Source organism: Saimiri boliviensis, chromosome 3 (genome assembly GCF_048565385.1).
Source record: "Saimiri boliviensis isolate mSaiBol1 chromosome 3, mSaiBol1.pri, whole genome shotgun sequence".
Lineage (NCBI taxonomy): Eukaryota > Metazoa > Chordata > Mammalia > Primates > Cebidae > Saimiri > Saimiri boliviensis.
This window is the reverse complement of record NC_133451.1, coordinates 165,373,811-165,397,603: the sequence shown is the minus strand read 5'-3', so window position 1 is coordinate 165,397,603 and position 23,793 is coordinate 165,373,811. Positions and strand designations below refer to the sequence as shown.

The window sequence follows — 23,793 nt, the reverse complement described above, 5'->3', positions numbered from 1 at the left end:
GTTTGACATATTTCTGTTTTTAATTTTTAACACAACCAGGAATAAATGAAAAACTGTATTTTAAAAGACATTAACATGCATATTAACTCTCTTTTCCTTTTATGTGTATGACGCTGCTGGGAATAGTAGCCCCTAAAATGTTATGATGTAGAGAGAAGTGTTTCCTCTGGATGTAGTGATGGTATTTCTCCCTGTCAGTTAGTTATATTTCTTTATAAAAAAACGTTATTTTGGGGTAAGAAGATCACCTGTTCTTTATACAAATATTTTACTGTTCTCCCTAGTTTCAGCTGTTTCTTCTTGCTATCATTCTTTATATCTGAGATTCCAAGCCTACCAAGCCTGGAACCCTTTCCTGGATCATTTTTGGCAGCTTGGCATTCTTCTCTGCTGCCAGCCTCTTCTCTTTCATGGCTTCCTCTGATGCTTCTCGGATCTGCTGGGGATCCTCTGGAAGTACTTTGAAATTTTTTGTCTGCTGATGACACCACTCCTGTTCTTATCATTTTTCTGGCTTATATGTTAAAGGTCCTTTACTGTGTCTTGTAGAAGAGAGGACTATAAATGTGTGAGCTCAAGCTAGACATTTTTGCTCTTCTTGCTTAACATTGAAATGTGAATAAGACTCAGGTTCTGACAAAGCTCTTTTGCTGTGTTCCTCACTATTTCCTGGATGTTTTCCTAGTTTAATTTCCAGTCTGGATTACTTTACAGGTTATCTTGCCTTAATATTTTTGTCATTTTTCTCATTATCACCTGTTAATACCTTTATCTTTTTTCCTATATCTACCTTTCATATCTTCTACCATCTTCACTGTGGGGTAATTCTTGATCTTTAGAAAAAGATACAATATTTATTATAAAGTTTATTTTTCGTGAGCCCTGTCGTATTTAAATTGTTTAAAAAAATGCAATTTATCTTATTGCAATTGGTGTCGGGTTATAACTCCTTTAAGGTAGAGACTATTTTGCATATCTTAAGTACTTGACTGTGCTTAGCATTCTGCCTTACAAATTGATGGTGGTCTATGAATATTTATTTTCTAACATTTTTATTTCCTCTGTCTGGCAGGTCTATACAGCCTGGCCTATCGCAGGATTTCCTGGAGGCAAGGTTGGCCTGAATGAAATGGCACAGAAGAATGTGGGTGTGAGGCCTGGTGATGCCATCCAGGTCCAGCCTCTTGTGGGTGCTGTGCTACAGGCTGAGGAAATGGATGTGGCGCTGAGGTTTGGCTCTTTTCTTTGGTGACTCTCTGGATCAAAGCTGCCCAGTAGCAATATAACAAGAGTCACAAACGTAAACCACATATGTAATTTTGCATTTTCTTGTAGTAACATTTTAAAAAGTAGAGAGAAACAGGTGCAATGAATTATACTACTATGTTTTATTTAACCAATACATGTAAAAATGTATTTTAACGTGTAATTATAAAAATTACGAATAAGGGCCAGGTGTGGTGGCTTGTGCCTATAATCCCAGCCCTTTGGGAGGCCAAGGAAGGTGGATCTCTTGAGCTTAGGAGTTCGAGACCAGCCAGCGCAACATGGAGAAATCCTGTCTCTACAAAAAATATGAAAATATAAAATTTCTGGGCATAGCGATGTGTGTCTGTATTCCCAGCTGTTTGGAGCTAAAACAGGAGTATTGCTTGAGCCTGGGAGGCGGAGGTTGCAGTGAGCCAGGATTGTGCCACTGTATTCCAGCCTGGGTGAGAGAGTGAGACCATGTCTCAAGAAAGAAAAAAGTTACCAATAAAATATTGTACATCCTTTTTTTCAAACTAAGTCTTCAAAATCCTGTGTATATGTTATACTTGAAGCAAATCACAGTTTGTACTAGCCCCATTTGAAGCAATTGACAGCTATGTGTGATGAGTGGCTAGTGGCTACTTGTGTTATGTTAGACAACACAAGCTAAATGAGTGCGTTTTAATTTATAGACTAAGGACTTTTATTTTTTATGATTAGTGTATGCCCTAACATTTTAGGTGAGAGTAATTTTCATTGATGAATATTTAGCAGTATATTTTACCTTGGCTTGCAGTGTAATCAGGGTTTCTTTTCTTACAATTGTAAAGAGAAGAGTAGATTACTGTGAGTAAAACAAACAAGTTTTAAATGCAAGCAAAGAACCTGATTGTATATTTTAACTTGCTGATTATTCAAGGTAGTGAAACAAACAGTTATTACTATCGGATTTTAAAATGATCCCTCACTACAGGCTAATTGTTTGAATCTACCTATCAAGATAGTTAAGGTATATTATCCATCCTCCTAGATATTCTATATCCAATAGGATTTTGATTTAGTTTGCATATATAGTCTTATCAAAAGTCATTTACAAAAAGCATCTTTTTATACTTTAATGTCATCTTAGTAATCGTTTGGGGGATGTGTTTACATTATATGTAAGTCCCACAAACTATTTTCTAGTCATTAGCTTGATTTTAAAATGTTTCCTTCTCTTTTGTTACAATTGTAGATTTTAGACTTCAGTTTTGGCATAGTTTTTCCTTTATAACAGGAAAATGTTTTCAGAGCTTATAGTAACAGTTTAATGAACAATAAAAAGCAGAAAGGACAGGAGATAACATGTTGAGTACCAGCTGCATATAGAAGCTTTGTACATATTGCATGTATTTATGTGCACACACACACACACACACACACACACACACATACACACACATTTATCCTTCCCTTTTTTTTTTGAGACAGAGTTTCGCTCTTGTTACCCAGGCTGGAGTGCAATGGCGCGATGTTGGCTCACCGCAACCTCCGCCTCCTGGGTTCAGGCAATTCTCCTGCCTCAGCCTCCTGAGTAGCTGGGATTACAGGCACCCACTACCATGCCCAGCTAATTTTTTGTATTTTAGTAGAGATGGGGTTTCACCATGTTGACCAGGATGGTCTCGATCTCTTGACCTTGTGATCCGCCCGCCTTGACCTCCCAAAGTGCTGGAATTACAGACGTGAACCCCCATGCCCAGCTACCCTTCCCTTTTTTTACAGATGAAACAGCTTAATGAGGAGAAGTAACTTTCCTAATATTTTATGAGGTAGTTAATAGTATTGTGCAGATTAAACTGGATTACTCCTCAGACTATGTCTTAAAACAGTGCGACAGGTAGCAGTAATTCCTTGACTGGAATTAGCATTTATGATGATCTGCAGAGTAGTCAGACCTCTTGAATGCATAGCAGTCTTAGGTGATATTGCTTATTGTAGAGGACTGTATATGTTTTAAATGAAAGCTCAGGTTTTAAAATTTTGTTTTAAAAAATCTTATGTCTTAAATGTGGCAGCTGAGTATAGACAAGATACTTAATATCCAATTGGGAAAATCAGTTTAGTCTGCTTAACTACTTCAGTTGCAACTGAAAGTTTTTATTACTAATAGTAATGTTAGAGCTCCTTCTAGTGGAAATTATTTTATGTGCAACTATTATTTTTTAAAAGCAAAACTGGTTTGGTATTTTTACTGTTCTTACATAGATTTGTAAATACCTTCTATTTAGAGTTTAATAAATAAAAGTGATTAAGTATAACTTGGTTTAGAGTTCCATAAACAGAAGTAAATGTAAGCATTTAAGGTGATACATTTTCTCATTAGTTAATATGTATATTTGATATGTGAAATTTCCCTCTCATTCTGTTTCTTTTATGCGCTCTCTTATATATGAATATATTGCTGATTCTTATTATTTGTGATTAGTTATGTTCCATTAAAGTTGCCATGAGCACTGTTAGCATATACTGAACCATTTCTTCTACAGGGAAATACCTGTGTGTGTGTGTATACATGTGCAACACACACAATAAAAATATATATACATTTTACATAGATTATAATCTTAAAATTCCAAAATAATTTATTCTGGTAGATTTGTAAAATAAGGATTTTACAAAAGAGAAGAGGAGATTTAGAAGTGTTAAGGGACTTGCTTGAGGCTGCCCCACGACAGGATTTAAACCCTCTGCTACTGGCTCCAGGCCTGGAGCTTCTTCACTACACTGCTGTGTCCCTTATCACTTTTATTCTCTGGTCATCTTTGAATGAGAGCTGAAACAAGGCAGAGTGTCACCTTATCCTGCATAAGCTAGTAACATGAGTGTTGGGTGACCCAAATTTTTTGCTGCTTTTCCGTGTCACTAATGACCAGAAATGCTCCATGAGTATTGATTTTGGGGTACACATAAATTTTTGGGAGTAGATAAATTTGCAAATACAGCATCCATGGGTATTAAGGATTGACTGTATTGTATTATTACTGATAAAAGTGATTGGAAATGCCTGTAATCCCAGCACTTTGGGAGGGCGACATGGGTGGGTCGCCTGAGCTCAGGAGTTCAAGATTAGCCTGGGCAACATGGTGAAACACTGTCTCTACAAAAAATTAAAAAAAAAAAAATTTAGCTGGGTATGGTGATGAGCGCCTGTGTTCCCAGCTACTCTGGAGGCTAAGGTGGGAGGATCACTTGAGCCTGCAGGGTGGAGGTTGCAGTGAGCGGAGATCACGCCACTGCACTCCAACCTTGGTGACAGAACAGGACCTCATCTCAAGAAATAAAAAAAATGATTGGAGAACAAAGTTTTTTTTGACCAGATGGGCACACAGGCACGTCACCACATCCAGTGAAGCTAATTTTCTTTTGTATATATGTGTGTGTGTGTGTGTGTGTGTGTGTGTGTGTGTGTGTGTGTATTTTTTTTTTTTTTTTTGGAGACGGTGTCTTGGTCTGTCGCCAGGCTGAAGTGCAGTGCTGTGATCTCAGCGCACTGCAACTTCTGCTTCCTGGGTTCAAGTAACTCTCCTACCTCAGCCTCCTGAGTAGCTAGGGAGGCTGAGGCAGGAGAGTCTACAGGTGTGTGCCACCACGCCTGGCTAATTTTTGTATTTTTAGTAGAGATGGAGTTTCACCATGTTGGCCAGGATGGTCTCAATCTCATGACCTTGTGATCTGCCTGCCTTGGCCTCCCAAAGTGCTGGGATTACAGGCATGAGCCACCATGCCTGGCCTGTGTTTTTTGTAGAGATGGTTTTTTGCCATGTTGCCCAGGCTGTACTTGAACTCCTGAGCTTAGGTGATCCACCCACCTCAGCTTCCCAAAGTGCTGGGATTACAGGCATGAGCCATTATGCTCGGCTTACACTTACACTTCCCCTTGAACTAAACTGTCCCCCCTCCACTGGTCACTGACAGAATCAGACGGCTGTTTGTCGCCCCTCCTGATACGGGCTGCATATGCTTGGAGGAGGAGGAGAAATGCTCATGCTATGAGAACTCTCCAAGAGCAAGTTTCTTTACAAATGCATGGTATATAGGCGCGTTCATTTTCTGCACTTAAGCAACTCTGGAAAGACACAGTTATTAGGAAGAAGGGGATCTCATTTTTCCTCAGTCATGACGTTTCTTCAGAAAAATCCTTTGTTGTAACCATTACGCCCCTTTTTCCTACTTCTGCCTCTTCAAGTAACATACTATATAGGACTTAATTTTCTTGAAGAAATAATTTATAAGTCATACTAAGGAAGTGAAGTAAGTTATTAGTAAGAGCCTTTCTCCAAACTATGCAACTTCCTAAAGGGAATTATTAGTTTAGGTCAGTGTTTGAAAAATGTTTTGACGGCCGGGCACGGTGGCTCAAGCCTGTAATCCCAGCACTTTGGGAGGCCGAGGCGGGTGGATCACAAGGTCAAGAGATCAAGACCATCCTGGTCAACATGGTGAAACCTCGTCTCTACTGAAAATACAAAAAATTAGCTGGACATGGTGGCGCGTGCCTGTAATTCCAGCTACTCAGGAGGCTGAGGCAGAAGAATTGCCTGAACCCAGAAGGCGGAGGTTGCGGTGAGCCGAGATCCCGCCATGGCACTCCAGCCTGGGTAACGAGCGACACTTCGTCTCAAAAAAAAAAAAAGAAAAATGTTTTTGACTATGACACTTAATCTAAATACACTTTTCATCACGATTCTTTGTATATACACATCCATAGGTATAGTGCACCTATGTGTGCGTGTGTGTATGTATGTGTTAGAAATTAATGTTTTACAAAGCAGTGTTTACCATTTCTATATTCAGCGTACCTTGCATTTCTTATTCTATTAAAAAAGTGCTGGATGGGGATGAATGAAATGATTTTATTACCCTTGTGTTTTGAAGAACATCGATTTAGGCTACTAAGGCACCGGAATGCAAATGGTATTTTCATGGCTATAAGTTTCTGAACAATGTAAATCATTTCAAAGTTGTATTCATTACTTATTTTAAGGTTGCAGGTGGATTATTCCTTTAAATCTATATTATAACTATATACATGTAATTTTACACCACAGTTTAGTTTCTGGTGTACCTAATGCTGATTTCTGTCCCCTTCTCATCCTTTTACAGTGACAAAGATATGGAAATTAATAAAGAAGAATTGACTGATTGTATCCTGAGAAAACTAGGTGAGACAAATATTTTGAATTGTTTTCTTAGGTTTTAAGGTGCAAGGCATCAGCAAATAAAGTGTCTTTGAGGGTTTATATATGCATAGTAGTTTTCTTCAAAATAGCTTTGAGAATATTCCCCTCAGTGAATGAATAAACTTTTAAGATAGGGATGTGTTACTTTTCCTGGTTAATTGGCAGTTGAGCAGTGAAAAGAATATATGAGTTGTCTGTGGAAAGAGTCAGTGGTAGAGCTGGGACTTTTAACCCTTGTATTCTTGCCCTTTCAGTTGAGTGATGCTATCTTGGAGTGTTGGTTTGGGTTTAGTTTATTATTGAATGTGGAATGCCCGGCTGCTTGTTGATGTGGTTGAGAGAATCTGAGCTATACTGAGTATGGAAGATTTCAAATAATCATCTTATCCTTCTGTCTCCAGATGGTGCTATAATATAGGGGAATATTAGGTCCTCAGTTTTTTTATGACAGTTACTTTATTAATACTCCATCTTTGATTTAGTCTTTTCAGTCAGATGGTAGATGAAATATATTACTATTTAAAGATGAAACTGGTAAAAATATTATGCTAACATGTATATTTAATAAATTATTTTCTAGATGGCAAGATTGTTTTACCAGGCAACTTTCTGTATTGTACATTTTATGGACGACCATGCAAGTTGCAAGTATTGCGAGTGAAAGGGGCAGATGGCATGATATTGGGAGGGCCTCAGAATGACACCAATGCCCAAAGAATGGCCTTTGAACAGTCCAGCATGGAAACCAGTAGCCTGGAGTTATCCTTACAGCTAAGCCAGTTAGATCTGGAGGAGACCCAGATCCCATCATCGAGAAGTACTCCTTGTAAACCAGTTGATGAGAGAATTATAAATAAAACCAGTGATGTTTTGTTGGATGTTACACAGAGCCCTGGAGATGACAGTGGACTTGAGCTAGAGGAAGTCACAGGTCTTAAATGTAGTTGTGAATCTGCCAGAGAAGGAATTGAGCAACTTATCAAAGAAGAAAGACTGCTAAAGTTCAACATGGGAGCAAAGTGCAATACTGATACTTTTTATTTTATTTCTTCAACAACAAGAGTCAATTTTACAGAGATTGATAAAAATTCAAAAGAGCAAGACAACCAATTCAAAGTAACTTATGACATGATAGGAGGCTTAAGTAGTCAGCTGAAAGCAATTAGAGAAATAATTGAATTGCCCCTCAAACAGCCGGAACTTTTCAAGAGTTATGGTATGATTTCTTCAGTTTATTGCGCCCAAAAATGTTAAATTCAAATTAAGACAGTTGACACTTGTCTAATGATTGTTCATTCTCTTTGCCTGTTTGTATTTCCTGAGTGGTAGGTATGGTAGAAGATGTCAGTTGCTTTAGGAGATGCCAGTTTAAACGGGCCATTTTCTGGCCATTTCTCTTTGGTATCTTTAGGTTGTAATGTGAATTAGTGACAGCCTCGTCTTTTCTAATAGCGTATTTCCACGTTTACCTGTATTGGCTCTAGAATAATATCTTGTCATGCTGGATCATCTGTAATGACTGAAGAAATAAACCATGCAAAAACATTAGATAAAACTTCTTTGTTAGGAAATGTAACTGTGTACCCATCACTTTGCCCTGAAGCAGGTAATTAAAGGAATGGTTTGACTCAGGAAATTCAGGGCTTCCTGCTGCATTGTTATTGCTAAGATCCTTTGCATGTATCTGGTGCATCCGATATGTTTTTTTCTTTCTCATGAATCTTATAAATATGTACATGTATGTATATGTAAAATGAACCCTTGGATTGGCATTTTGCTAGTACTTATGTACCTTATGTACTAGCAAACATAAGTACTCTTCAAGGTGGTTAGTTGGGAAAAAAACTGGAATTGGTGACTTATCTACTTATGTTATCTGGGCTTTGTTTTCTGATCATTGAACTGTGTTGTGTGGGATGGGGCATGGGAACAGTGTGGGTGTCTAGTTGTTTTTTTTTTAACCAACGTGCTTCTTCTTGTTCTGTGGTCTACAGAGAGAGAGTCATTATTGGGGATCAATGTATGGGCTAGTTAGTACATCTTTTTGGAAGGGTAGAAAAAAACTCTTTGACTGTTTGTGATGCAAGGTAAATTTACGTTTATAAGTCATGTTTGAACTTGTATGACAACATTTATAAGAAACCTAGTAATAGTGAATCTAGTGTTTTCTTCTTTTTCTTCCAGGAATTCCTGCCCCTAGAGGAGTGTTACTTTATGGCCCTCCAGGTACTGGAAAAACAATGATCGCCAGGGCTGTGGCTAATGAAGTTGGAGCTTATGTTTCTGTAATCAATGGTCCTGAAATTATAAGCAAGTAGGTACATGATTTAATAGAGTAAACTTAATATTAAATATACTTCTAAAATGGGGTTTTTAAAAATGATTGTGTGGTACTCTGATATTTTTGTACATTGAAATATTTTGCTTTTTAATGTACAAAACTTGTTTGGAAAATGATTTTTGAAAGTAATTGGAAGTATTATAGAAAATTTGGATTAGCTTTTATAGACAAAGCTTTGGAAACAATAAGAAATGATCTTTAAATGTATTTTATTTCTTATAGATTCTATGGTGAGACTGAAGCAAAGTTACGTCAGATATTTGCTGAAGCCACTCTACGGTACTGTTTATTTTTAAATGTTTTGGAATTAATAATCAAGGCAATATTAGTCAAAGTAAGATAGTAGCACTTTATACAAAGCATAAACAACAGTACAAAAATAATAGTGATAGTAGGAATAGATTATAGATCTAATGAAATTTGGTCTATATCTAATCTTTAAAAGTTTGATAAATGTTATTAAATTATGTAGAGTAGAAGAATTAAGACATAATGTTTGATAAGTCATGTGAACTTGTTTGGGCTTTTGAATCCATGACTTTCTTTAGGTGCTTAGATGTATCTAATATCTTTAGTTATTCTAGTAGACTGTATTATTGTAGCTCTTTATGCTAGAACTTTGTTTTGTTACACTTTGCTTCAAAGGGAAAAATCTTTTGCCCATTAAATAATGACTCTGGGCTGGGCATGGTGGCTCATGCCTGTAATCCCAGCACTTTGGGAGGCCGAGGTGGGTGGATCATGAGGTCAGGAGATTGAGACCACCCTTGCCAACATGATAAAACCCCGTCCCTATTAAAATACAATAAATTAGCCAGGCGTGGTGGTGGGTGCCTGCAGTCCCAGCCACTCAGGAAGCTGAGGCAGGGGAATCACTTGAACTTGGGAGGCAGAGGTTGCAGTGAGCTGAGATTGCACCACTACACTCCAGCCTGGCAACAGAGCGAGACTCCATCTCAAAAAAATAAAAGTAACAACTCTGGCGGGGTGTGGTGGCTCATACCTGTAATCTCAACACTTTGGGAGGCCAAGGCAGGAGGATTGCTTGAGCCCAGGAGTTTGAGACCAGGCTGGGCACCATAATGGGACCCTCTCTGTAAAATCAATTAGCTGGGCATGGTAGCACATGCCTGTAGTCCCACCTACTTGGAAAGCTGAGGCAGGAAGAACACTGAGCCTGGGAGATCGAGGCTATAGTGAGCCATGATCGCACTGCGGCACTCCAGCCTGGGCAACACAGACCCTATCTCAAAAACAAATGAACAAGCAAAATCAAAACAATGGTAGAGACATAGCCATATTATGAGTGATGTTATATTAGACCAAGTTATAAACCATATTTTAATACCAATCACAGTGTAACAATGAAACCTACGTTCCTGAACCCAAGCGATCCTCTCCCTGTAGCCTCCTAAGTGTCTGGAACTATAGGTGAGCACTACCATGCCCAGCTAATTTTTGTATTTTTTTTCTAACAATAGCTCTTGCTCTGTTGGCCAGGGTGGTCTTGAACTCTTGGGCTCAAGCCATTTTCCTGCCTTAGCTTCCTAAAATGCTGGCGTTTTGGTGTTTAACATCATAATTATTGCTCTTGAATCAAAAAAACTGCCATTTTTAAAGTTTATTTTTTTCTCCAATGATAGTAGATGAAATAAGCAGTTTGTAGTCCTAGTACTGTACTAAAAATTTGAAAACTAGTGGTACACCTTATTGTTTAGTATGCTTTTGTTGTTTTTATGGCAGTTGAGATTTCCTTTTGTGAGAGAATTCACATCTGTTTTTTTTTGTTGTTTGTTTTTTGACATTTAATCTCGCTCAGTTGCTAGACTGGCGTGCAGTGGCGTGATCTTGGCTCACTGCAACCTCCGCCTCCCAGGTTCAAGTGATTCTCCTGCCTCAGCCTCCCAAGTAGCTGGGATTACAGGGTGCCTACCACCATGCCAGGCTAATTTTTTGTATTTTTAGTAGAGACCAGGTTTCACTATATTGGCCAGGCTAGTCTGGAATGCCTGACCTTGTAATCCACCCACCTCATCCTCCCAAAGTGCTGGGATTACAGGCATGAGCCACCGTACCCGGCTACAAATTTTTATTTTAATAGTTTAAAAATAACGTGGCATTTCTAGTTTGTGTTCTTTGGTTTTAAACCTACTCAAAGGGACAGTATCTCTGGCCTCAGCTCCTGAATTGATCCAGTCATAACAACTTAATGGGCATTACTGGAAGAGTTCTGGGCATTACTGGGAGAGTTCTTAAGAGACTCTCAACTCTTAAGCGGTAGACTCTACTCAATTACCCAGACTTTTAATGGGGTAGATAGTATATGAGGTTAGTGAGTTAGCATTTCTAAGGTTTTTTAGCTTAACATAATATCTTTATAATATTAAGTAAATTCTAAATTTGATATGTTGTGTTTCAGTTAAAATTGAAACTAAGTAAAATTCAAAATCAAATGTAGACAAGAGATTTAATTTTACTTGTTTGTTTTTAGGCACCCATCAATTATTTTTATTGATGAGCTGGATGCACTTTGTCCGAAAAGAGAGGGGGCTCAGAATGAAGTGGAGAAAAGAGTTGTGGCTTCACTCTTAACACTAATGGATGGCATTGGTTCGGTAAGTATAGTACTAGTATTGATTCTGTGTAGGGTTAATTCTTGAATACATACATAGGGGAAAAAACTGTTGAATGTGTCAGAGTCTTTGGATATTTTAGGATAAGGGCAAAATATTAGCCATAGCAACTAGAGGAAAGACCTGTAAAATAATTTGTTATAGTAGATTACTTAGTAACTGCTAGGACAACATCATAACCTGACATGTTTTTTCTAGCATACAAAATACTATACCATGATGGATTTGTTTTGTGATAAATGCTGTTAATTTTAAAACTTGAAGCAAAGATCAGTAAGGAAGATTGAGCAGTTAAATTTAAGGGGATTTTATTTTATTTTTATTATTATTTTGAGACGGAGTGTTGCCTTGTGGTCCAGGCTGGAGTACAGTGGCACGATCTCGGCTCACTGTAACCTCCGCCTTCCAGATTCAAGTGATTCTCTTGCCTTAGCCTCCTGAGTAGCTGGGATTACAGGCACACACTACCACACCCAGCTAATTTTTTTTTTTTTTTTTTTTTTTTTTGTAATTTTAGTAGAGACGGGGTTTCACCATTTTGGCCAGACTGGTGTCAAACTCCTGACCTTGTGATCCTCAAAGTGCTGGGGTTACAGGCTGAGCCACTTTACCAAGCCCTCGGGGGTTTTATTAAGAAATGCCATGAGTAAGTCTTATTACCCATGTAAAAAATGGACTCTTTCAAGGCTTTGTACTATGGAAATGAAAGGAAGTGAGAATAATGGAAAATGTTTTGTATAATATTTAAAAAGAATTATTCATGTTACCAGATTCTCTGATAGGGTATACATTCTTTTATTAATAAAAATTATATGCTAATTGTGGAAGAAACATTCATAGGACTAACAAGACAGTAGACATGAACAAAAATTTTCTAAGCCTCCTGACATCCATTAATTAGAAAAACACTTTTTATGCTGGGTTGTGAATAAGTAAAGTTTTTACAATCATAATATGTTAGAACCAAAATAAATTTTAGAAATCATGTAGTATCAAGTCTTTTTTGTACATTAAAAAACTGGTTATTTAGAACTTTTGTTTTTTACTGTCTAGTGATAGAAAGTAGACATGTGAAAATAATATAAAGGATTGTCATTAAGTTGCTGTTATTTACTAACGTGTTAATAATTTTAAGAGCCTGTAAGAGAAGGGTTGTCACCTGGTGGAGACTGGCTGACTACCTGGTTCTCAGTCCTGGAACAGTACCTAGGAGTGATTGTCATGTCCCAGGTTTGATTCTTGGGTTATAAAGTTGGAGAATTCCGTGTTATTAGTATGTTGCAGGTGATAGAGTTGTGAGGAAAGACTGACCCATGATACCACTTACAAGAGAATGATGTATAAAATAGTATGCTAGTTTGTCCATTTACAGTAAGAGATATAGCTATTAAGCAGACCAAATGTTTGCGTTTATGGATGACCATATTTTCACCTTGATGGCAAATACAGAGAGCTATCTTATAATTACAAGGGTTCTTGGTAAGTATGATGTCAGATGAAAGGCTTAGTGTTGGAGACTCTTAATTATTTCAATCTGCTGTCTCTTTCTCTGCCACTGGGATAAGCCTGTCGTGCATGTGATGCTGATGCGTTAGTCTGAATATATTTAAGGGCCTGTTTTTGTATTTAGATTTTTTTTTTTTTTTTTTGAGACGGAGTTTCGCTCTTGTTACCCAGGCTGCAGTGCAATGGTGTGATCTCGGCTCACCGCAACCTCTTTCTCCTGGGTTCAGGCAACTCTCCTGCCTCAGCCTCCTGAGTAGCTGGGATTACAGGCACGTGCCACCATGCCCAGCTAATTTTTTGTATTTTTAGTAGAGACGGGATTTCAGCATGTTGACCAGGATGGTCTCGATCTCTCGATCTCGTGATCCACCCGCCTCGGCCTCCCAAAGTGCTGGGTTTACAGGTGTGAGCCACTGCGCCCGGCCGTTTTTGTATTTCTTAACTTAAAATTTGTAGATTCACTGTAGTCCATGCATTATCTGTTGGCACAAGCAATGTAATTGATTTGGTTTGAGCTTTTTAAAATTTTTTTTTATTTTTTAACATAAATCATATCCTAGTTATGCTTGTCTCTGGGTCATCTGAATAGAATACTGTATAATTTCTACAGGTGGCTGATCATGATCATAGTTCTTTATTATTTGCTTTTCCTAATTTCATTTTCAGAGAGTAAAAATACCTACTATGTATTCAAGGGGGGCTGATACTTGGGTATTGGTTATATTGTTGTCTCTATTTTCAGGAATTTAAAAATGTATCCATATTAAAAAATAGTCTGTAAGTGAAGACTTTTTAGATAACTTTCTAATAGAGTCTTGTTCTTTTTGGATATTATGTGTGTCATAATCCTGACTTCCAAGTAGGGAAAAGGATTATTTTATTTTAATAAATTAATTATTTATTTTTAATTTTATTTATTTTTATTTTTTATTTTATTGCATTTTAGGTTTTTGGGTACATGTGAAGAACATGCAAGATTGTTGCATAAGTACACACGTGGCAGTGTGATTTGCTGCCTTCCTCCCCATCACCTGTATCTGGCATTTCTCCCCATGCTATCTCTCCCCAACTCCCCAGGGAAAAGGACTATTTAAAACAGTTAAAACAATTATATAGTACGGTATTATACATATGTTTTTTTTTATGAGAATGATACAGTTAAGATGTGAGAAGTAAGAGATATCATAGTAGATGGAGAGGTAAGTATTGGAAAACTTTCTTCTGGAGGAAGCATTTAGGTTGAACATTGAAAAATGTGTAATAAAGTAATAAATGCATAATAAAAATCCATTACTCATAAAAGTAATTGATAGGTAATGAAAGTGTAGGATAGGACTTAGTAGCCTGGACAGTTAGATGATTCATCCTTGTTTATACAGCTAGTGCATGCCCCTTTCTTTTTTTCTAACTTTCAGAAAAATAAGAAATTTATTTTTATTTTATTTTGTTAGGAAGGAAGTGAAGGACAAGTGTTGGTCCTTGGGGCCACAAATCGCCCTCACGCTTTGGATGCTGCACTCCGAAGACCTGGGCGATTTGATAAAGAGATTGAGATTGGAGTTCCCAATGCTCAGGACCGGCTAGATATTCTCCAGAAACTGCTTCGAAGGGTACCCCATTTGCTCACTGAGGCTGAACTGCTGCAGCTGGCAAATAGTGCTCACGGATATGTTGGAGCTGACTTGAAAGTCTTGTGTAATGAAGCAGGTGAGTGTGATTTGCTGTGGTGAATCTATATTGATGAACTTATTCCAGTTTATTTACATACAGATAATTTCTATTTTGCTTATTTCTTAATGGAAGTAGCTTTGTTTCTAATTGTAAAATACATTTGTTGAAAAAATCTAGTTGATTCAGAAAACTATAAAAAAGAAATAAAAATCACTCAATCCTACCTCTAAAGGATAACCACCATTATAGTGTATACAGTCAGCCTTCCATATCTTTGGGCTCAGCATCTGAGGATTCAACCAACTGTGGTTTGAAAATATTCAGGGAAAAAAAAAAGATAAAATGGTAAAAAATAATAAAAATTTAAAAAAGTATTGCAACTACAGTGGACCTTTGAACTATGAGGACTTGAACTGCATGGGTCCACTTACATATGAATATTTTTAAAGAAATAGATTGGAAATTTTTTTGGAGATAAGCAATAATTTGAAAAAGCTTGCTTTTTCTTTAGCTTACTTTATTGTAAGAATACAGTATATAATACATATAACAAAAAATACGGTTAGTCAACTGTTTATGTTATTGGCAAAGCTTCAGGTCAACAATAGGCTATTAGTAGTTAGGCTTTGTGGGAGTCAGAAGTTATACATAGTTTTTTGACTGCACAGGGATTGGTATCCCTGATTCGCAAGTTGTTCAAGGGTCAACCGTATTTACATAGCATTTACATTGGATCAGGTAAAAGTAATCTAGGGATTATTTAAATTATATGGGAGGATGTGTGTAGGCTATATGCAAATACTGAGCCATTAAGGGGCTTGAGCATTCCTTAGATTTTGGTGTCTTACGGGTCCTGGAACCAATAACCTATAGATACTAAGGGATGACTATATATTAGACTTCTCCAAAGTACACACACACACACACACACACACACACACATGCACATGTAATCAGACGCATTGTTGGCAATATTGATGATGACAATATTTATTGCTATATTGTGCTGTGGAAATCAGGGAGAAGTATAAGCTAGAGAATCACAATTTTCCTTAAAATTGAGTGTCATGCTGGACCCCTATTAACTTCAGTAGGGATGGTACAAGGTTTGAGAGGCTGAAGAAGAGACCCAGAGCCAATGAATGAAACTTAGGGCTTATTTGGCAGCACTTACAGGGTGGTCCAGTGGTTGTGGGCTGGACAGGGGAACTGCAATTACTTGCATAAAGCATGCAGCTTGTATAGCATTTTCACTTAGCATCCTCCCCCCAGCAACTTCCACATGGCAACCTCCTTTTTCAAGTTATTGCTGTCAGGGCCATCTGCCTTACAGGGTCATTCATTCTCAGGATATGCTTAAATTATTGCTGTCAGCTGCATCTATCATGCACTCCGCACCAGTGTACCCCTCCATGGCCCTCTCATTCTTTTTTTTTTTTTTTTTTTTTTGAGACGGAGTTTCGCTCTTGTTACCCAGGCTGGAGTGCAATGACACGATCTCGGCTCACTGCAACCTCCGCCTCCTGGGTTCAGGCAATTCTCCTGCCTCAGCCTCCTGAGTAGCTGGGATTATAGGCACATGCCACCATGCGCAGCTAATTTTTTGTATTTTTAGTAGAGACGGGGTTTCACCATGTTGACCAGGATGGTCTCGATCTCTTGACCTTGTGATCTACCCGCCTCGGCCTCCCAAAGTGCTGGGATTACAGGCTTGAGCCACTGTGCCCGGCTGGCCCTCTCATTCTTATGCCATTCTGTCATGATATCCCTGGGGCCAGGTATGTGGAGGAGCATTGTAGCCAGATGCTGCAGTAGCAATATAAACTACAACAAAAAAGAATAACAAATATAATAACAATCATACTGTACAGAAAGTTTTTCAAGGGCTTGGGAGTTGATTAAAACTCATGGTTATAGGATTGTAAGACTTAGATTCAATAGTGGAAATATGGGTATTTAAGTCCTGCATGGCCTGGGTTACATTGTGAAAGTCATCCGGAATATACACACAACAGGTTTTAATTAATGCACAGTTTCCACCCTTGTGGTTAAGATGTCTATGGCCATGTGATTTTACAAAGGGGTGCATGACCCACTATATCTATCTGTACTGCTGTCATCTACTCTAGCCCATCATCGTGTATAGCCTACCCACAGCAGGAGTGACATTAAATTGCTCCCTCACCAAGCAGGAAATATGCCATCTCATGTCATTGGTGGCTGGCAACTTGCTGCAAGAGGTGCTGTTGTCACTGAAGGAAAATAGGTGAAGGTCATTATACCAAGTATAATGTTAGTTGCTTGGGTGTGGCATGGCAGGCCGACAGTGGAGGAGAGGGGCATCTCTCCACAGACCCAGCAGTCTCTTTTCTTCTGGAGAGAGATAACCATCTGCATCCAGTCAGTGAAGAGATTTGTGGCCACACCATCTATGGGCAAAAGGTGAGATGTTTAGTGGGTACAAGAAAGGACAAGTCCTGGCCATTTAACAAAACATGGGGAGTTTTGTCATTCTGAGAGAGCACCATCCCCAGCAGCAGCAGCCTGATGCCTGGTTTACAATACCAAATGGATTGGCACTCCTCTGTAATGTATTGCAGGAGGCCAGAGGAAGACAGTGGAGGTATTAAAAGGTTTCATCACGGGAGGATGTTCATCCCCTTGCACAAGGGAGGACTAGGATTCATTATTTTAGCATTATGATGGAGAGTATGGTGTAAAATAGGTGTGACCTGTGTATCTTGATATAGGCCCTTCCCCATGGAGCAGAAAAACTGAACCCTCGGGGTCTGGTTTACCATTTCCCAGAACCACGTAATGATGTGCTTTCCAGTAGGTAGGTCCTTTGGCAAAGGCAATAGAAGGTTACTTTGTGTCCCAGGTCGAGGGCAAAGGTATACTGTCCTTTACTCCATCGACCTGGATCCTGATGGTGGTATCTCATCCTTGTGTCAGAAGAGTATACATGATGGGGCAATGAGAACATGCATGTTCATTCAGGTTGTGCATGGCTGCTGGTAAGTAGCGTGTCCACAGAGCCAGAGAGCACGTCTCCTGTAGGAATTGTTTCAACAGTCCATTCATTCGTTCAGTTAGCCCCACTGCTATAGGGTTGTATGGCAGGTGGATATGCCAGTGGATATCCAGGACCTCTTCCCATTCCTGCAGTTTATATCTGGTAAAGTGTGAGCCCTGGTCACTGTTAATACTGATGGGGATGTGGTAGGCTGCACACAGCTGTTCTGGTTTTATGGTGACTTTTTGTGTGGCATGCTTGCTAGGATATCCCGTAGTAGCCCCGTGCAGGTTTCTGCACAAGTCAAGGCATAGTGGCAGCCATCCAATAGAGGCAAAGATCCTATGTAGTCTACCTGCCACCATTGTGCTGGGCTCTGGCCCCGGGTGGTCTTTCTGGTATCAGGTGGCAAGGGCCTATGGCACTCCTGTGCACAGGTAAGATATTGCTGACAGGTGTGTACTGTGTCTTTGTGTCATGTGGCAGGCCCCAATTCTTCGCTATGGCCCAAAGAATACGTTGTCCCCTGTGTCCTGTCTTCTTTTGTGACCAATTGACCACGTCTTCTGTGGGGACTCCCTTGAGGGGACAAATGCAGGTTAATTTGTCTGCCTGTTGATTTCCAGGTGGTGTAGATGCAGTATGGGGATACCCATGGTAGATGATTGTATGCATCCCCTGGATGCAGTGGGGAATGTCCTTCTATGTGTCAGTGCCCCAAAGGAGGTGACCTGCTACTGTCTAGTCCTATGGTTCGCATTGTAGTAGCCACATGGTGAGTGGCTTTACATTGGATTAGGTAAAAGTAATCTGGAGATTATTTAAATTATATGGGAGGATGTACATAGGCTATATGCAAATACTGTGCCATTTTACATAAGGGGCTTGAGCTGTCCTTAGATTTTGGTATCTCAGGGGTCCTGGAACTAATACCCCATAGACACTAAGGGATGACTATATCCTATCAGACTTTTCCAAAGTACACACACACACGCACACAGACATAATCAGATGCATCAGTGGCAGTATTGATGAAGATAATATTTATTGATACATTGTGCTTTGGAAATCAGGGAGAATCACAACTTTCCTTAAAAATGTCATGTTGGATGCCTACTAACTTCAGACAGCCCAGCTGTGTTGTGTCTGGCTTCTAGAGGAGGTCCATCGAGACAGCTTGCAGCTCAGCTCATTGGCTGCTATGTCCTTGGCGTGCATCAATCCAGATACTGTCAGTGGATGGCTGAATGGCCATACCTGTCCAAGTGCAAGTATTGCCTCGTGACAAGCTGTCAGTGTACCAGGCCTAGTCAGACATTGGGCCCTGTCCATCCTGTATGAAGGAGGGAATCTATGGAGATTCAGCAGCCTCCCTCAAAGACTATGTGGCAGTTGTTACATAGATGACAGGGCCAAGCACTGAATGGAGCTCTGAGCTCAAGGGGCTATTCGTGTGCTCGTCTGTTGCAGGTATGCATGCCATTTGGCCACAGTCTGTGTCTGGGCATTCCCAGACTTTGGTTTCTGGAAGATACCCTTTAGCCAACGTGCTCTGGGGTACTGGGTACGTAGTAGCATTGGGACCCCCTTTGTAATATTCTCCACTTGTTGTAAGGCATAATGTGTAACACAGAGTTGTTGTTCCATGGCACTGTATCTAACTTCACCTTTTATTCGTAGCTGGGACCAGAATCCTAAAGGCACACATATATTCTCTGCCTTTGCCACAAGCCTCACCCAAACCCCTCAGGTTAATGGCTACATCTAGTTCACAAGGCTGTCTCTGCACCTGAATCCCCTTGGCTTGTATTTGTTTCACTGTGACTTTAGCTTGTTCAAAGTTTTCATCCTCCTTTGTGGATTAGGCTCAGTGGGCCCCCTTCTTGTCTAAACAGTATAGGGGTCTAAGGAGTTGGGTCAAATGGGGAATAAAAGAATGTCCATACCCTATGAGTCCTAAGAAGGTTTCCAGCTGCTTTGGTGTCGCAGGATGTGAGTAGGCCTGCACCTGTCCATGATTGCAGACCCAAGTATTTGGCTGATAAGCCTTGACCCTGGATTTTATCTATGTTATGGCTCATCCTCTGTTTGCCAGATGAGACAGCAAGATGTGGGGGGCACAGTTTGAAGGCTGAAAAAAGACTCAGAAGTTAGCATGTTATCATCAGTGTAATAGAAAACATGTACCCCTTCAAGACCACCATGGCTATGCAAATATCCTTGGGGCAAGATGGTAAAGGTCTGTTGTTCTTCCCAGGTGAATGCAAATTGGTCTTGACTCTGGGGCAGTGGGGATGCTGAAGAAGGCATTGGTTAAATCAGTAACAAAATGGTATGTGTCCCTGCTCTCTTTAGAAGAGAGGTGATATTGGGAACAGGTGCATACATTGGGGGACCACCTTATTTAATTCCCGGTAACCTTCTGTCACTGTCCATGTCCCATCAGGCTTCCATGTGGGCAATACAGGGCTGTTGTACGGGCTGTGCACTGACCTTATAATGTCTCCTTGAGCTAACTCCTTAACAGTCTCCGTGGTCTCATTATGTCCCCCAGCAGGCAGTATTGCTTCAGTGCTACTACTTGCCTTGTGGGATTGGCAACTGTACTGGTGTCCATTTCACTTTCCTGTTGATCACATGCTTCACCACTCAGGCAGAACTCTCCAGCAGTTGTTTGGAGGGTCAAGCCTCATAAGATAATCCATTCCCAAGATGTATTCCAAGATGGGAACTATGCAAACTAAGTAGGGTTTTGGTGGCAGTCTCCCAACTTATAATACTAGTTCAAATTGCCTGACTCCTGCTCCATAACCACCTATTGCTGTTTAGGCCCTTGAACCAATATATGAACATATATGTCACCCTGTATCAAAGTACATTCAGCTCTAGTATCCACTAGGGTACACACAGTCTGTTTATTCTTAGGTCACCAATATATAGTTAGTTCTACACGTGGCCTCTGGTCCCCAGGTACCCTGGCCACTATTACTCTTATCGGGATTCCGGGGCCTTGGTTTTCATCCAGTCTAATGGGGTTGACACCTGCCATCCCTGTGCAGGAAGGGTGGTGGACTGAACCAGAGCCTTCTTAGTGAAGCACAGAGCTGGTGTCAGCTTCCGCGACAGTCTGACCAGAACAGCATTAGGTTGTTTATCTGTTTTCATAGTAGCTATTTGTACCACATTTGTTGGTCAGTCACCCTGATGGGCCCCTTGCCTGTCTCCTTTCCTTTGGCACCCTTGCTTTTCATCCCAGCAGCATGTACCCTTCACCTATGCATTTTCTCCGTTTCTTCTAAGTTGGGGGCTGCTTGGGCCGCCTGAGACACTGGCTGTCCTACTCGGGGGCTCTGGATAGACACTAGCACACCATACCATTGGTTGGGTGCAGATTGTAGATTGTGTCTTTCATATTGGCAGTGAAAAGCCCTTTGTTGGACCTTGGTAATGTTCAGCATAGATAGCATGTTTCATCCCTAATTCCCAGAGGATGTCCTGCAATTCCTCCATAGTCTGTCATCGCAAAGGAGATGTGGGGACATTGCCCTCATTTGGCCATGCTTCATTGCAGCCTGCAACCACCCAGTTACAGAGGGGCATGGCCTGATCCTCATTATTGGCACCATAGAGGTGGTGCCTCATGGCTGAGTGGCAGGCACTGGATGCCATTCCACTCATCTAGAGTCTGGACTCTCCATCCTCATGTCCCATATGCAGAGAAGCCACCTCTCAACCAGCTGTCTCTCCTCCTTCCTGAACCCAGCTTCTGCCCAGCTCTACCAATTCCACAGTGGTGTAGTGCTGCCTTGTGGTGTGCTGCCATCTTTCAGGCAGAGACAAGTTTTGTAGGTCTACTCCCTACAGGCACAATTGGTCTGACTATCTTGGCAGTGACTACGGATGGACAGAGAGAACAGGAACCTCGATGGGCTTATCCCAGTCCTCACTGCTCCTCACTAGAGCTGTCTATTTGGGTCCCTGGACTTAAAATCCCAGGAAAATTTGGTCATATAGTCCTAACTTGGCATGGGAGCTGGTGACCCTTCAAACGGGCCACCTGACTAGCTAGAATTTCCATTTTGTCATCCTGTTTCTGCAGTTGGGACAGTAGGGTCTCTGATGTTTTAGCTTGAGCTAGTCTGGCATGTCTTTCTGGTCATAATTTGTCCTGTAACAGATGACCCCTTGCCTGTGCTGGGAGCTCAGTCTCAATTTGCTTGGAGCGTAGTCAAGAATGGCCAGCCAATTGTAGCTGTCACAGCTTGGGCATCTAAATTAGATCCATCCCCTGCAATGGTGTTTTTGGGGTGTTCCTGTACTCATACATTAGGCCCCATCCACCAAGGATAGTGGCTTTTGGGCCCCACATAAATGTGATGGTCAGCCAGCTATTTCCCCCTCATATTTCCCCTTTCCTGATCTTACTCAGTGCTCATGAGATTTTCTGCAGCTTCCTACTGTGTTCACCAATTGTGGTACTGGGTCCTAGTTAATTTTATCCATAAGGATGGCAGCAGATTCAAGAGGCAAAAGAGACCTGGAGCTAGCAAACAAGACATAGGGTTTTATTAGGGAGAGCTAACATACAGGAACAATCCAGTGGTGGCACACTAGACAGGAGAACCTCCACTGCTGGGAAAAGCATGCAGCTTATATAGCACTTTTTCTTAGCATCCTCCCTCCAGCAGCCTCCATGTGGCAACCCTCTTTTCTTGAGTTACTGCTCTCAGGTGCATTTGCCATGCACCTACTACTACTGTAATGGCATGAATCAATTCCTGAGGATTAATGTCCTTGTGGTCTCATGGCCTAATTCCTTCCAGTGGTCCTACCTCTTAATACCGTCACGATGGCAATTAAACTTCAACATGAATTTTGGAAGGTACATTCAAATGTAGCAGTTATTTTAGAGCTTCAGAAATAGAAATGCAGTAACTTACCTCCAGATGACTGACTCACAGTTACCTAATTTAGTAGGCTTTGAAGACTCTGCCTTTAGTCCGTTTCTGTTTTTCATCTGGACTGATATACGTAGGGAAAGAGGGTCAAAATGGAAAAAAAAAAAAAAAACCAGGAAAAGAAAATTTGAGAGAGATATTCGTGGTGGAGAAAATCAGTTTTCTTTCATTTCATATGATCATTAACACAATTTCTAGGTGATAGGAATCACAGTTGGGAGAGACTGCAGGTTATATAGACTATCAGGGCAAATACAAACATTCTTTTGGTACATTATGCTTTAGGACTAGGTCCCATTCTATCTAGTGTCTGTGCTGCTTCTAGCGTCACAGGGATTAGTGGACCTGGTCATAGAAATGAATTACCTAGGGATCAAAAAGCAGTACTATCAATTGATAGCTTTGCTTCTTTCATTGCATTAGGTGGTATTGAAGAGTCTGGATTGCTGTGTAGGTGTTGCTCAATAGGACTTGCCCATGGCATCTAAGCAAGTATTCAATGTTCAGTATGTCTTACTAGAGACCTTTTGACTTTCTGATACATTTTATGCACTCTAGAAGGCTCTGAGATTCTTGCCGTCCAGAAACACACAGTCTGATGAAAGAGGTTTATAAACCAACTACACATGCAATGATAAAATACTCATTAAAAATGTAAAAATGTAGTGACTTCTGTGAGGAAAGAAAATACCGTGGTTAAATAGGGAAAAATAATATCTAAAAAGAAGCTTAAAGTAGGAATTCTACAGTGAGAAGGTGAGAAAAGGAAAACATTCTTTGATTGACTCCTACCAACCCTGTGATTGAAGTATCAGACTCAGAGCGGGTATCCGGCAGAGCTGGGCTCTAAAGCCAAGATCATCTTACTTCCACTTCATGCTCTTAATTAAAACTAAATAATAAAACATGGATTTTTTTCAGAGTGGTATAAGACTTTATAATTTAATTTTAGCCTGTGATACTAAGGATAGGATCAATTTATAAAATAGAAAATATCCAGGCATTGAACTGATCTATTTCTCCTAATCCAGTGATAAATCAGATTATGTAAAAAGATTAGTGTTGTAATTACATAATCCAGTAGGGAAAATACATGTGGTTTTGTGTATACTGTCCCAAATATTAGTATATATTTTATTATGTAGTATTATTTTCTTAATTTTATATATCAGAATAAAGTTCAAAAGAGTATGCT

The 23,793-nt window shown here is 40.0% G+C and overlaps 1 protein-coding gene across 4 annotated transcripts in view; it reads left to right on the top strand.

Moving 5' to 3' along the window:
* Positions 1-23,793, top strand: part of AFG2A (AFG2 AAA ATPase homolog A) — a 327,555-nt gene that overhangs the window by 7,610 nt on the left and 296,152 nt on the right. For all 4 annotated transcript variants that reach the window (XM_074396932.1, XM_039479102.2, XM_039479101.2 and 1 more), the window contains exons 3-9: positions 1,073-1,230; positions 6,397-6,455; positions 7,054-7,689; positions 8,658-8,787; positions 9,037-9,093; positions 11,306-11,429; positions 14,405-14,660. In XM_074396932.1, the coding sequence (XP_074253033.1) occupies positions 1,073-1,230; positions 6,397-6,455; positions 7,054-7,689; positions 8,658-8,787; positions 9,037-9,093; positions 11,306-11,429; positions 14,405-14,660 (1,420 nt within the window). The remainder of the gene's footprint in view (positions 1-1,072; positions 1,231-6,396; positions 6,456-7,053; positions 7,690-8,657; positions 8,788-9,036; positions 9,094-11,305; positions 11,430-14,404; positions 14,661-23,793) is intronic.